This window comes from Aythya fuligula, chromosome 9, assembly GCF_009819795.1.
Source record: "Aythya fuligula isolate bAytFul2 chromosome 9, bAytFul2.pri, whole genome shotgun sequence".
Taxonomy (NCBI): Eukaryota; Metazoa; Chordata; class Aves; order Anseriformes; family Anatidae; genus Aythya; species Aythya fuligula.
In genome coordinates, this window is record NC_045567.1 from 21,510,482 (window position 1) to 21,525,411 (window position 14,930).

Below are 14,930 nucleotides of genomic sequence, written 5' to 3' on the forward strand. Positions count from 1 at the left end.
CAGGATTTCAGCACGCCCGTGTTTTTCAGCCCCGCAGAAGCGGCAGGCTCGGTGTGAGGCACTGCAGGTGTCACAGTGCTGCCAAATTGGAGCCTTTCTCTCTCAGCAATCTCACTCCGTTCAGGTCTGCACTGGGCAGAGGCATCTGGAGGACATCCCTGAATCCACGCTCTGCCATGCCCAGGCTTTATGAGCAGCCTGAGGTGGTTTGCAGACGTTTTTGGTGTGCCACCAACCCTTGCATGGGCAGGGAGAGCTGCCTCCGTGCACATCGTGCCTTCAAACGTGTTAGCAATGGAAGGTGCAAAAAAGAGAGTTTTCATGGTCCTTCCCTGTGACTAGAAGGGATTTTGTGCTAGTCCTGTAGTGCCGCAGGCATTTATGAGGCTCTTACGCAGTCTTCCCTTAAAGTCCTTTTTACACTGGTGAAGGCTTTAATCCAAATCAAAGGAAAGCGCTCGATACACGAGAGCATATTTTGTACTCTAAGCGGAGAGCATTGTTAAGCTGTTGAAATTTTCACCAGTTCTTACTTAAGAAAAGAAACAATCATATCCTGGAAACTGCTCCAGCATTAATTAAAGTAATTAGTTGTCCTACCTGCAGATTTGACTGTGTTTCAATCCCAACATGTTGGCATAATAATAAACTCTGTAAGTACCACATTCTCTCTGTAATCATGATAAAGAGCCTTTCCTTAGAGTTACAGAGAGCGTTTGGATTTGGAGAGGGATATGGAATACTCTTCATGGGTATCTGCTCTGAAGCATAGATTATTCCTAATTTTTTTTATTAGCTTGTTTTCACATGCTGATATTTGTGGCCATGATTGCAAAGCTTTCTGACGTCCACAGGAGTCTCTCCTCTTCATCAGTAGACTTGGAAGCACACCTTAAGAATATTAATTATAAAATTATAAAATTAAAACAGCCAAAACCTACTCTGGGTTCCCAGGGCCTCATGGCCACGGGTGCCCGGAGTAGGGCAGGGCAGAGCTGGGAGCAGAAGGAGCGGCGCTCCGGCACAGCGCCGGCAGCGGGGACCCAACTGCGGGGCCATGTGGTTGATGTGACAGATCCGTTCTGAGCACTCCTCATCTCCGCAGACCCAACTCGGTGCGGCTTGAGGGCAAATTTAAATGTCAATAAAGCATTTTGTTTGATTGGTGTAGAACTGGGGATAAATGATTACTCCACTTGAAGCACCAAGCGCTTCATTTTCGAGTCTAATCCGAATGACACAACGAGCTTGTTATGTCCTCAAGATTAGCCAATAACCAAAGTAGAAATTGCTTGCAAAATACTACCTATTTATGGTTAAAAATATGCTAGGTTTCCATCTCAGCAGTAGCATTTTTCCATCATTTTCTTCACGTGTCGACGGGATAGATTTTAAGAACTGACCGTAATTAATGTTGCCGTAATCGCCCCGCTGGAACGGTAAACTGGAAATGTGTGGCGTGCAGTAAAGAGAGAGTGTGGCCATGAGACGGTTGTGGAATCTAGCGTTTTTCAATGAGTTTCTTTCTCCCTAATCCTTTATCTCTGACCGAATGCACTGATGGCTACCTCGGTCACTAATATAGGGAGAAATGGTAAGACTGACAATTGCGATGCTTTGTTCGTCATGTGCATGTTTTGTGCAACAGAGTACTCTAACCCATTCTAATTAGAGCTCTCATGCTTTTTTGCCCTACTGCTTCCCCCTGCATTGCTATAAAAGCATGTAAGATAACAAAAAGTCTATTTTCTACACGGTGCCTGCAATGTTCCTTGTTTTTAAATAGCAGTGTCTATTTTCTATGACTGTCGGGTCTAAGGCCTCATCAAAGTCATGGTAAACTGAAAAATTCTTGCTAGGTTTTGGGACTGCTCCCATCTTTTTCTCGTTTCAAGGCTTTTTCCCCCTAGCTTGTAGGCTGTCACATTTCACATAAAGTGCTTAATGGTTCCCGCTGAGGGATTTTTTTTTTCTTTCTTTTAACGATTTCATTTTTTATTTTTTCGATCGCGTGGCTGACTCAGAGCAATGACTCAGAAGTCTCGCTGAGCAGGGCGCTGCAGTGAGCCAGGCACCTCTCCGGGGTGCTCCTCACCGCCTCTCGGCAGCCACCTGACAGCGGAGACTCCTCACTGAAGCAGCTCTTGACTTGGGGATTGCACCACTCCATGGGAGATGCTGTCATTGCTTCCTTCCCAAATGCATTTATTACAGAATAAATACAATTCTGGGCTCTCTTTGAGAAGTTTGAAAGAGGAGAAAACCCTGCAGGAGAAATTCTCCAAGCCAATCTTTGAAATGACGTTGTTTTCCAGTTTACTATGATGGTGACTGAACTTCACCTTTTCCAACAAATATAATTTTGTCGTGTATATACATATAAGTGTGTGTATATATATGCACATACGCATTCCAAACAGAAAAAGAACAGGTTGGCTATTGATTTTTCAGTGAGCATAAATCAGTTTTGTTTTGTTTAATAAATGCTACATGCTACAAACATTGTCTTACATTTGTCTCATGTTTGTAATGACTCTGTAAAGCTATTTCTCGTTGCTCGTGCTGTTAGCATTGGCTTTTGAAGAGATGTATGTGACGTTCCCCTCACTTTAGATATAAGAGCCATCGATTTCTTGTTTTGTTGCCCCCATCCCCTTTAGGATCTGACGGCCTTAGCCAAAGAGTTGAGGGAGCTGCGCATTGAAGAAACCAATCGCCCTCTGAAGAAGGTGACAGACTACTCTTCCTCCAGCGAGGAGTCGGAAAGCAGTGAAGAAGAGGAGGAGGACGGGGAAAACGAGACGCATGATGGGACCGTGCCTGTCAGTGACATCCCGAGGCTTATGTAAGAAGCTCTTTCTTTCAGGGAAAAAAACGAGAAACTGTATCGTTTGTTTATCTGGAGGAGCAGTAGCTGTGGTGTGGGGCATGTCCAAAGCATGTCGTTGTTCAGGGGCTGGCACAAGCTATGGTGTCATGGTTGAAAGGGATAATTTGCTCAGATGTGTCTTTTTCCTGATCAGAATTAGAAATGTTTAATGAGGAAAGCTGAATTATGTAACTGCGCATTCAGTGAACTTGTATTCCAAGTTAATGGACCTGTTCCTGCTGCCAAGTGAGGTGGGTTTGTAGCCAGAGTGGACGTACCTGACTTCATTCACACCTTGGGTCCTGCCCGCAGACCTGTGGGCTGGTTTGTTGAAGCTCTGTCTGCTCTTTAGCTTGGGCTTGCCCCAAATCAAGCCATAATGAAGTGCAGTGTTTGGTAACCTGACCCATGCCAACTCTTAGAGCCAGGTTTAGCACATAATAATGGGGAATTTTTGTCATTGCTTTCTGTCTTTGTCTCAAACACTGTGCAGGCTAAAATGGTGAAACTAAGAAGTCAGCAGACCACAATAGTGCATTTGTCTCCCCGTTATAGGACATCAGACACGTGGGCTTTTGAATATCTCAGTAGATGAGGAAGGAAGGAAGCACAGCATCAACATACACAGCACATAACTATCTTCATGCAGGGTGACCTCAGTGAGGCACCTCCACCAGTATTTTGCTGAACCAGCTCACCGGGGGCATTTCTCGTGGCTCTGTGTGGTAGCAGGGTTTGACTCCCCTGCACTTCTGAAATCACAGAGGAGTTGTGGGAAGGCTTTAGGAGATTTTTAGCATGTTAATGTCTTAATTTCCATTCTTTGTGCAAAATGAGGTGGATGATTAGTCAGTGGGGATGTACCTGACTTCATCCATGACTTGGCTGGGTTAGGAGCAGCAGGGAGACATTTGGGGTCCATTTCATGCAGTGCTGAGCTCCAGGGTTGGAGCTTCCTCCCAGCAGACGAAGGAAATCAGAGCTCTTGAGATTTGTCAGGGAAAGTCAACAGGGAGAGAGATGGTCGTGAATATGCAGCAGTGGGATGGGCAGTCACACAGGTATGAAGGGGGCCTACGGCTACTCACAGAAGAGGAGTTTAATCAGAAGTGGGACAGTTTATTCCTTTTGTCTCTGCAGACACATTTTCTATATTTGAAGACTGTGATGGCTCCCTTAAGATCTCTCTTCTCTGGGCTAGACAAGCCAGATTTTGCTCATGTCACGGGATTTCTTGCAGGGTCACTTGCAAACTGCATGCCACTAGGATTTGGGGCTGCAGTAACCATTCATTCACTCATTTTAATGTCTCAGAATCGACATAACCTCTTTTCCCTCAGTTTTCTTTCTAAAACAGGAATAAATTTATAGGTGCTAATGATAGGATGGAGGTGCAAGCTCATTGTATGAAAAGTGCTGCAGAAGCATGGTGTGCTGTTATTTGATACCTGGTTTGATACGATGCAGGCAAGGATGTGCTACAGAGTGAATTCACAGTGATGGAGAACAGCCAGTGTGTATCGCTCTTAAATGCAAAGAAACAGGTGTGTCAGCAGCAGCTTCAGAACTGCTGTCAACATTTTCTGGCACCCAGGCAGGACGGGGTAATCCAGGCGTGCTTTGTCATTTGCTTTTGGTTTCATTTGGATTATGGTTAAGCAGCTCGCCTGTTCGTACTGCAACATAGCAAAGTCATGGTGGGAGCTCCCCACCTGCAACATGCACTCAGAAGCAATCCTAAAATTTGATATGTTTGAGAGGAAAATCCAGTCTCTCTCCTGACATACGAGCACAGAAATAAAGTCAGCACCTCCCAGCGCTCCAGTATCTCTGGGAACTGGGTCCCGGGGAGGAGATTGGCAATGTTTCTGTACAGAAGGTGTGCATTAAACAGGCAGTTAAACTCTCAAGTGGACTGATAGCAAGCCCACGCTGTGAATTGCTTCTCCAGACAATTTGCTGTGATGTTACTGTAAAAAACAGCCTCTGGTGGTTGCTATAGGAAGACAGGGTTGCTGTTTCATAAGGCATAGCAGAGCTGGTCAGAAAGAGACCTTGCCTGTGAGCACATCTGCCCTGAGTTTAGCTTGTCCAGATGTGGGTAGGCTGGAGGAGGAGGCGGTTCAGGAGCATCACTCAGAATCAGCCACGGATGGGGAATGCTTCGCTGGTGGCTGGCAGGACATGCCCCAGGCAAAAACCTCTTCGGTAAGGAGAAAGCCAAAGCCTGATTGCTGCTCAGTATTAGCTTGAGTGACAGAGGCACCCTCATTAATGCTGGCACATCGCCAGCTGTAAAGTGGAGTTTTAGGAGAACCACAACCAGGTCTGCCTGTCACTGGAAGAATTATTCTTGTTTCCCGAAATCTTCTCTGAAAACGACAGTGTACATTCCTTGCCAGAGCGGGCACAGCCTCGGGATGATGATCTCTTTCTCTGAGTGTGCCGTTTTAACACAAGGAGCCTGTAATTATTTTTTACCTCTCTGTCTCTCAGTACTTCAAGGCTAAGTCATGGGTTATGGCTACATTTTCACCTGCATAACGGTGGAAAGCTACAGACCAGAACTTGTGTGCCTGCCCGCACCTCCTCCAAGCTCCATCCACTTCACTGTCGCGTTGTGCCCCCACAGCTCTGCCCTGGCAATGCCTGGTGGGGTGGGACCCCTACCCCTGGGTAGTGCCCCTGTGTGCTGGGCAGAGCTGGGATGTGGAGTTTGGACCCTGTAACCTGAAAAGCCAAAGCAAGCCCTCGTTAAGCTTCTGATCTGGTCTTCAAAACAGATGGCAAAAACCCACCCTGTGTTTGTGAGAGTTCTCTGGTGGGTTGGGTACTCCAGGCACTGCCTGTGTTTCAGGGGTTAAATTGGTAGTACTGGGGATAATCCATTAAACAGAGCCTGATGCTGTGTTTCTGGCCACATAAATAATTTCTCCTTACATTTAAGCAGATATATTTTCTAGTTTTCCTTCCCATGATACCCTGTCTGTAAATAATACCGTATTGGAGGATTTTTCATCTGGTTCAGCTGAGGAAATGCCTGTCACTAACACTTTTCCATTCTGTCCTCAGACCAACAGGAATTCCTGGAAGCAATGAGCCGTACAACCTGGGAATGGTGACAACCCACGGTCTAGAAACTTCCCATGCAGATACGTTTAGCAATATTTCAAGGGAAGGGACTTTAATGGTGAGGGAGGTAAGTTGTAAAACAAATATTTCCATGGAGCATCTTCAGGAGGTTTTCCCCATGTAAGCACAACAACTAACAGTGCTGTGTATCCGGAACACAAAATGACTGAGTAAATTGTGCTCATTAGTGCTCTCGTAATGCAATTTACACTCTGAGCAAATGTGACAAGTGCAAATGTTTCTCAGAACTACAAACAGCAGTGAATAGTAACGCTGGGGCATGGTGGGGTGGATGTTCAGATAAACGACTCTGCTGTAATCCCAAAATAGCTCCGAGCAACAGAAGTTGTCTTCAATTTAGAGCATTTATTTGGAGCCTGGCCCAAAGCTTCCCCAGTGCTTCCCAACCTTTACCATCATACAAATGTCAGAGGCGTTGAGCAGATGTGGTGCTTTTTGAGGCTTTTACCTGAAGCCTGTGGTTACAGGCAGCTGGTTCTGTTTGGGGGGAGGCAAGGTACGGCTGCTGTTGACCCCTGGACATTGCAGACTCTGCTGCTGCTGCTTTTCCAGTTAAAAGTCTTGATCCAGTGCATTTGCCAAATTCTCAGAGACCAAGTCTCCCTCAGGCTTTCCCAACCTGCACAGCTCCCAGGTGCCCAGAGAGCACAGAGCTAACAAAGGGGCATGGCTTGGGCATTGCTGATCGATGGTACTGAAGAAAAGAGGCAGGGGAAAGCATGTTCAGTTGGCTGTGGAAATTCTGCCCCAGTGTTTCTTTTTTTTTTTTTTTTTTTTCTGTAACATGCTGGTGATGCTGTTGGAAATGTAGCAGGTGTCCTAGAAAGGGCAGGAGGCTCTGCAAGGTAGTAAAACGGGGGAGTCATCCTCCTGCTGGCATGAAGAGGAGCTGGATGGGAGAGGATAAGAAGGGAGGGGAGTTTGGAATGGGCAATGGTAAAGGAGCAACCTTTAGATCAGCTGCAAAGGCTTACTTGGCTTTTTTATTTCTTAATTCTATTTGTATAAAATACACACAAAGGAAAAAAAAAAAATCAGTGTAACTTTGCAAGAATGAAGAGTTAGCAAAGAAGTCACACAGTGTTTGCTGCCTTCCTCCATGACTTCTGGAGCTGTTGGGGAATGCACAGCTCACCCGTTCCCTCACTGTCCTTTACCTGTTTGGAGCAGAGACCCCCGAAACTTGCTCAGCCCTGAGCACATCCTTGTAGCAGAAACAATGAGGAGGCTGAGTGGGAATACAAGTCACTGCTCTAACAGGCAGGCATTTCTGAAATGAGCTTGGGTTGCGTTGCAGCTATAAGATACGTGCCACACCAGCGAAGCAGTCCGATAAAACAGTGCTGCAGAAGGATTTAAAAGTCACAGGAAAGAAAAGCAGCAGGGAAATCTCTTTTGGCAGGAGGGAGTGTGATAGGAAACCAAGCTGCAGCCGTGTGTGGGATGTTTGCTCTTTGTCCCTGACCGCAGCCGTAGCAGCCAGAGGAAGGGCTCACTGACCTCTGCGGGCTCTGCCGGGCTGCCCTGGCAGGGTTACAAGGTGTTTGAAGGTTGTGGTAAGGGATGATGGAAAGAGAGATGTCAGAGCTGATCGGTGAGCTGCCAAGCCTGTATCAGAGGGATTTTTCCACTAATCCCTGCAGATGGACAAGCCTCTAACGATTTCATTAGTGCGCTCCAGGTACCTGGACTCATCAAATGGCAAATGCCTCGAAACAGCGGGCAGGGATGGGAGAAGTTTCCTATCACCTGTCTTGCACAAGGTGGGGATGAAGAGAAAGGGATATTGCATTAGAATAGGCGAGTGCTTGCTTGGCGTAGGCAGCTGCACTCAGTGCTCACCCGAAAACACCCCTGGAGGGAGCTTTTCTCTGCAGCCAGGGACCTGCTGCTGGTGCTGCGGGGAGCTTTGTGCTCAGAGCAAGATGTGAAGAGCTCTGCTGCTGCAGGCCAGGGTAACGCTGCCGCTGTTCACTGCTGTTTTGGGTTACAGAAACATGCAAGGAGGACTGTGTTGGCATTTGCAGTCAGGCCACTGGCCGGTGTGGCTGTGCAAGCCGTCAAGGCTGATGCTGATCACGGGGGCAGATTCTGCTGTCACCGTGGCTGGTGGCAGCGTGGGGGCAGAGCTGGCCATGGGGCTTGCACCATGGTGGCACGGGTGGAATCTGCCCGCCATTCCTTTCCTCGAAATGACACCGATCAGGCTTCTCCTTTTGCTGTAACGTGGCTAATTACTCTGTATTGACTTTGTGATTAATCCTGTCTTTATTTCTCCTGGGGCGGGGGTTGGTTTGCTGCTTGCCAGGTTGCATGGGGATGGAACCAGCAGCGAGGGTCCTCGTCCTGTGCTTGCTCAGGGAACTGGGGGACTGCAAAAAAAAAAAAAAAAAAAACTTGGTTTTGTTGTTTTTTTCTTTTTCTTTTCTCTTCTTCTTCTCTTTTTTTCTCCCCTTCTCTTTTCTTCCTCATGCCTTGTGTCTCTGCAGACCTCTGGTGAAAAAAAGCGTTCTGGCCACGCAGCCAGCAATGGCTTTGCAGGCCACATCAATCTCCCTGATCTGGTGCAGCAAAGCCACTCGCCTGCGGGCACACCGACCGAGGCCCTGGGGCGAGTCTCCACGCATGCGCAAGACATGGACTCGGTGCCTGAAGTAGGTGGTGGGGGCTCCTCCTTCTCCTCTGCGCTGCTTTAAACAAGTATTAACACCTCTGTCCCAGCGAGGGCCCTTCCTGCTTCCTTCCCTGGCTTTCTTTGCTCTCCTCTCTCTTTGTTTCCAGTCCTTGTGGGTGAGTGTAGTGGAAATCAAGGGGAACCCGATGGGTTATTGGGAGACGGGTCTGTGCCTGGTGGTGGGGTTGTAAATTAGGCCTTAGCTCAAGCCCACCAGCTGGAGTTTTGCTGTGATGATGGCTTGAATGCTGCAAGCTGGTGTGAAAGTCCTCATCTTCTGGTACATGGAAATGAAGCAAAATAGGAGAGCCAGTGATGCCGTTAACTTCACCTGGGCCCAGTTGCTGCTTAGGCAATATTTGAGGCTTAACGTGACCCAAAAGGTTAACACAAAACAAAGCCAAAAAAAATCCATATAGTTCTTCAGACTAGAAAAATTTGGCACACCTTGAATTTTTACCATGCCTCTGTTTCCTGTCACAGCATTTTTCCCCCATAGCTTTTTTCGATGGACGTGATTGAGCATTAAGGTGGTACAAGGTCTAAAAGAGTCCTAAAAATCACAAGACGTTTCACATATGACAAGGGAATTGGTGTGCCTTGCTTACCAGAACCAGTTCTGGGAAACTGGCACAGATTTCTTTGTTTTCCCATGGAAAATCAATCCAGTTGGTGCTGAATAAGCTATTTTGTTTGTTTTTTTTCTTTTTGTCTTGTTGGATATACGATCACCTTATCCTCTTTCACAGAGATGATGTGTTCACTTGACGGTTTACTTTTACTAGCAGCATAAAAACAGGAACGGGTTGGGATTGTGTTGATGAAACGTGAGAACAGATGGCGCCTGCCTTGACCTCCAGGTTTTACCCATTTCCTCGTTGCCTTCAGAAGCAGCGCTGGGACAGCTGGGCCTGACGTGACATCTTCCAGAGTCACCCGGGAACTGCTCAAACACCAGCAGTTTGCAAGGCCTGGGTTTAAATAGACTCATTTATGGAATACCAACCGAGATCTTTTCCATTTCTGAAACTGCATTTTTAGGGCTGACTGAGCAAGGAGTGGGTGGAAGTGGAAGGGTTTGGATGGGGTTCTTCAGGTGACTCACGGCGCTGCGAGCGAAACTCGCAGCCTGGCAGGCAGCAGCATAAGCACCTTGCTGGGAAGTTATCCCTTGTCCTGCTTGTATAAGGTGTTCCCATTTCTGGTGGGATATCCTCACGGGTATCTCTCTGCCGGAGAGGCTGTGATGTGTCAGGACTGAGGAGGGTGGAAGGGACCGAGCAGTATCGCACCCTGCAGCTTGGTGCTGTTTCTCTCAGCCAAGACAGGGGTTTGGAGTCAGCTGAACAGAACCTGGAGGAAGATGAGGGCTTAATATTTAAAAACAGGCTTGCAAGTTCTTAAAATGCCAGCTTCTTAGGAGAAGAGCAGCTGAGTCTGAGCAATGAAGAAAAAAATGCTTGGGGCATTGGAATGAGGGATTTCTTCGTAATTCATTTGTTGGAAAGCGCCTAGCTCTCAGCTGGAAGGCATCCCTGCAAACACTGAAGTTGCTCCCTCTCCTGAATTGTTGGTGCTTTGTGGAAAAGATACCCAGCACAGGGAAAAATGTGTATTTGCTGGGTGTGAGAGAAGCACAGAGCTGCGAGTGTATCTTGTGTGCACAGACAAATATTTTGGCCATGCAGCATATGTAAATATGGTATCTGTTCCTGCAGCCGTCTCTGCCTCGGGCTGCTAACTCCTCGCATGGGTCTCCGTTAGCATTTACTTTTTGGAAATCGTCCTGTTTCCATGGCAACGCAGGGGCTGTTGCCAGGCCATGGGATGCGGATCGGGAGGGAAGCAGGAGGCGCAGCGCCGCGGGGGCAGGCGCAGTGCGGGGATGCTGGCTCACCCCAAATGTTCTTGGTGCCGCTGGGGAAGGACCAGGAGAGGCCGTTTGGGGTCATTTTGTCTGTGTGCTCCTTGCGAAGCTTCAGCAAGGAGTCGGGGGGGTTCTCTCTTCCTTTTCTGGTGGCTTGGAAGCTGAGCAAGGTGTGTTTCAGGGAAGGAAAATGTCCCGAGGAATCAAAGTGTGAAAGTGCTGCTGCAGTAAGGTCTGATTTTTGCTGCTGTCAGAGCTCTGAATGTAGGTCCTTCCTACATCCCTTAAAACAAGGGATACCCTGAGCAAACACTGTCATAAAACAAAGCTGCTCTGCAAGGGGAGGAGTTCGTGGCACTTTGACTCCCAAGGGAAGGATTTCGTTTTGCTTGGGAGGTCTTGGCCTTGTTTTCTGCCTTAACAAAGCGATGGCAAAAGCAAAGCCAGCAGTGTGGTGCTGGGGTTCGTTCCTTTCCAGCTTGCCTTAGCAAACCATTGGCTCTGGCATCCCCTACGAAACGTTCAGGGTCAGTTTTGCTGCCACAGAAGTGGCCTTTTCTGCAGTTGCACCTGAAGTGCTGTAGACAATTTGAAATCCTTTATTGGAATCGCAAGGAACCCGTGACAGACACACGCCTGACGTGGGATGGAGCCTGGAACGAGGGGGGATGGAGCAATGTGGCTGTGCCACTTCCCACATCCATGCTCCCTGCCCCATGCTGGAGGAACAGCACAGTGGGGTTTTCCCCAGAGCCATCCTACAAATCTCTTTTGGGGCGGTCACATTGACAGGAAAAACAACCCCTGACATCCCAGCAGGTGTGCCACGAGCATAGAAGTGTTTTACCTGCCTTCACTTCTGCCTCTGACACTGCGGCTTCCCCGCTAACCAGTCTCCGGCTGCGCTGTGCTTCCACCTGCGAGCTGAGCCCGCGGCACCGGGGCTGGGCACTGCTCCCCGTGCCCTGCACTTCTTTTTTGCTGCTGCTGCAGAGGTGTTCACAAATCTGGTGTCACGTTTTCACTGGTCGCTTCTGGGGGAGGAGGATCGAATGCTCAGAGAGCTCCCAAAGGGCGCTGCAGGGTCCGGCGCTGTGCGCTCACCAGGAAGTCACACACACGATGTCACTGGTATTTCTGTGCTCTGAGCTCTCTCTCTGCTGTTTGTTTTGCAGTATGGGATGGGAAGTAGCACCAAAGCCTCTTTTACCCCCTTTGTGGACACTAGAGTGTATCAGACCTCACCTACCGATGAAGATGAAGACGAGGATGAGGAGTCATCTGCTACTGGTAGGAGGCAATGTCGCCAGTTTGAGAGGGGAGGGCCTCATGGAAACCAGGTTGTGGGGCCTGAATAACCCCATGGAACCTCTCAGATTTCACTTACCCTTGTCCAAAGATCATTTGAGTTTGTACCCTTGTGTTCTCCAATTTCCATCCAACTCCTTCCCCCCCACCAGTGAAATCCCACCAGAAAGGTCAGAGAGAAGACAGGGAGCAGCAGAAATCCACACACCCCTTTCTGCCCAGGCACCTGGCAGAAATGTTTCTAGCAGAGTCAGGAGGTGGCAGCTGCTTCAGAAAGCTTGCACGTGTTCAGAATTCATTGAAAATGGATGGATGAGGGCGGGCAGGTAGAGGGTAGGGCTGGTCATCTCAGTGGGCAGGGCAGGAGGCCAGGGGACATCACCTCTTAGGGTTTTGGTGTTGGTTCCAACCTGTGAGGAACTACTGATGTTACCTCTTGAAACTAATGGCTTGTAGCATAGTGATAACTTCCCATCAGAAGATAAAACAAGGGTTTTCTTCCTCTAATCAGTCACACCTCATCGTTTTGTTGTTTCCTTGTCAGCACTGTTCACCAGCGAGCTGCTCAGACAGGAGCAGGCCAAGCTGAACGAAGCCAGGAAGATCTCCGTGGTGAACGTGAACCCTACCAACATCCGCCCCCACAGCGACACCCCGGAGATAAGGAAGTACAAGAAGCGCTTCAACTCGGAGATACTCTGTGCTGCTTTGTGGGGTGAGCTCCTGGTCCCACTGTGCCCTCGGCAGAGCTTTTAGGGGACATGGCTAACAATGCGACACCATTTTATGGCAGAACCGAGCTCCTGCCTCTGGTTGTCCTGCTCTCCATCCTGGGCAAGGCTAATGCCAGCTCTGTCCCCGAGGCCCTTTGGTGTAAAAGTGATGCTTCTGGTCTCTGGGATCGCTGCCCTTAGTTGTGATTGTCATGGGGTGGTGGTGAAGAATGAGCTCGGGGTGCAATCCGCTGGTGGGCAGAAGCTGTGGCTCCATGTGCCCATTGCTATCTCCATTTCAGGTGTAAATCTGCTGGTGGGCACAGAAAATGGCCTGATGCTGCTGGACCGAAGCGGGCAGGGGAAGGTGTACAACCTCATCAACAGACGGCGGTTCCAACAGATGGACGTGCTCGAGGGCCTGAACGTCCTTGTAACAATATCAGGTACCCCTCTCGCACCCCATCGATAACCTCGTCCATATTCCCCAGTCGACATTCACACATCAGCTGCATTCACTGCTCCCCAGCAGGGCTGCAGGCAGAGCTGGGTGAGCAGAGCGGTGTTCCCAGGTTTCTCTGTCCAAAATGAGAGCCTTCCATGCCAAAGCTGAAAGGCTCATTTTGTGTAGCCATATCTGAGGTGTAAGAGCTGCGTTCCTGGCCCTGCCATGCCTGGTTCTCTCTCTGTGAGCACCGATTTGTGCAAGCCGGAGTTTCCAGCCTGCAGTAAGCAGAGCCCAGCTCGTACCGCATCTGCCAGCGGAGTGGGAGACGAAGGCACAAGCAAAAATACAAAAACAACTATATTATTATTTCAACTTCCTTTTGAAAATAACTTAAATTTTATCTTAGTGAAATACATTAGTGAAAATAAACACTGAAATCTCAAGGTTTTCCTTGCAAGCATGTTCTGCTTGCCCTGTGTGGCATACAGAGAGGAGGAGCCTGGGGCTCTCCATGGGGCTGGGTGGTGCTCTGTTACTTCTCACTGCCTCTTATGGCCAGGTTTCCTTTGCCAACAGGAAAGAAGAACAAGCTGCGAGTGTACTACCTGTCCTGGCTGAGAAACAGGATTTTACACAACGACCCCGAAGTGGAGAAGAAGCAGGGCTGGATCACGGTTGGGGACCTGGAAGGCTGCATCCACTACAAAGTTGGTGAGTGGCTGGGGCCACCCTGCTGGGCTGGCGCCAGTGGGAAAATGGCTGGAGGCATTTTCTGTGTCACTACAGCTGTGAAAATAGCATCTGGTTGGCTCTCGCACTGAGAAGGTGCATTGTGTCCATAGCTCTGAGCCTGGAGAGGGTGATGCTAACTGGATGCAGAGGGCTGGTTGCCTGCCCCACAGCACTGGGCACTGGGAGTTCTTCTATCATAGCCTACGTGATAAAATGGCTTGCTGTTAAAAATCTTCTGCTTTATCTGATTAGTCATGTACTGCATATGTTACAGGCAAAAGACACTTGGAGTCTTGGAGATGTTTATTCTATAGTCTTAGGTTTGATCTGATGATTTCTCTTAAAATTGTGGGCAGACCACAGCCACAAATAATTTTGCTATTAATCTATATGTATTAGGTGGACATTTTACCACGTGGGAACCAATAGAGGGAGAGCCTTAGAAGCTGGTTTTAAAGATAAATTACTCAGTCACAAAGCAAAAGTGAATGTTTTAAACGTTGTTGTTGTTGTTTTTAATTTTAGTGAAATATGAAAGAATCAAGTTCTTGGTGATTGCCTTAAAGAATGCTGTAGAGATCTATGCTTGGGCTCCTAAACCATATCACAAGTTTATGGCATTTAAGGTACGTTTTTCTGGTCACCAAAATACGCTCTGTAGTTGCAAATACGCGAGGTTTCTGTACAATGCAGAACAGAAAAGTGTCTTGCTTATGTAGTCCCTCGGGGACCTGAGACTTGGGTTCAGTCTCTTGAGAGCCGATGAAGAGAAGCACCCGCAGCGATTCCTGACAGACTAGCTGCAAGGTGCCAGGCCGTTCAGGTCTCAAGGACGCAAACAAAAGCACTCCTCAGAAACGTTATCATCCTTGTACTTCCCCTGGCAGCGAGTTCTGAAACTCCTGGCTGAAGAGATGTGATACGCGCTGTTTATGGCTAACAATTAGGCATTAATTCTAGGTTTTCCTGGGAGGCTTCACAGGGGAAGTTTGCAGAAAGCTGGCCAAGTGTCCTTGAGTAAAATTAAGTTGGGGTTTGGGGTTGCTTTTCTTTTGTGTTCGTTTGCCTGCTTTAACTTCTGACTAATTTTCCACGTGTAATGTGAAAATGGGCTGGCATTGTTTTCCATTTTTATTTTGCAAGGTCCTCTCCCCTTCTGCAATGTG

The 14,930-nt window shown here is 48.3% G+C and overlaps 1 protein-coding gene across 5 annotated transcripts in view; it reads left to right on the plus strand.

Annotated features, from left to right (window-relative positions):
- Positions 1-14,930, plus strand: part of TNIK (TRAF2 and NCK interacting kinase) — a 137,967-nt gene that overhangs the window by 117,273 nt on the left and 5,764 nt on the right. For 3 of the 5 annotated variants that reach the window (XM_032193067.1, XM_032193071.1, XM_032193072.1), the window contains 9 exons: positions 1,586-1,594; positions 2,661-2,845; positions 5,942-6,068; positions 8,512-8,676; positions 11,739-11,853; positions 12,416-12,586; positions 12,887-13,030; positions 13,609-13,743; positions 14,290-14,390. In XM_032193067.1, the coding sequence (XP_032048958.1) occupies positions 1,586-1,594; positions 2,661-2,845; positions 5,942-6,068; positions 8,512-8,676; positions 11,739-11,853; positions 12,416-12,586; positions 12,887-13,030; positions 13,609-13,743; positions 14,290-14,390 (1,152 nt within the window). The remainder of the gene's footprint in view (positions 1-1,585; positions 1,595-2,660; positions 2,846-5,941; positions 6,069-8,511; positions 8,677-11,738; positions 11,854-12,415; positions 12,587-12,886; positions 13,031-13,608; positions 13,744-14,289; positions 14,391-14,930) is intronic. The other 2 variants (XM_032193069.1, XM_032193070.1) reach the window with 1 other exon arrangement.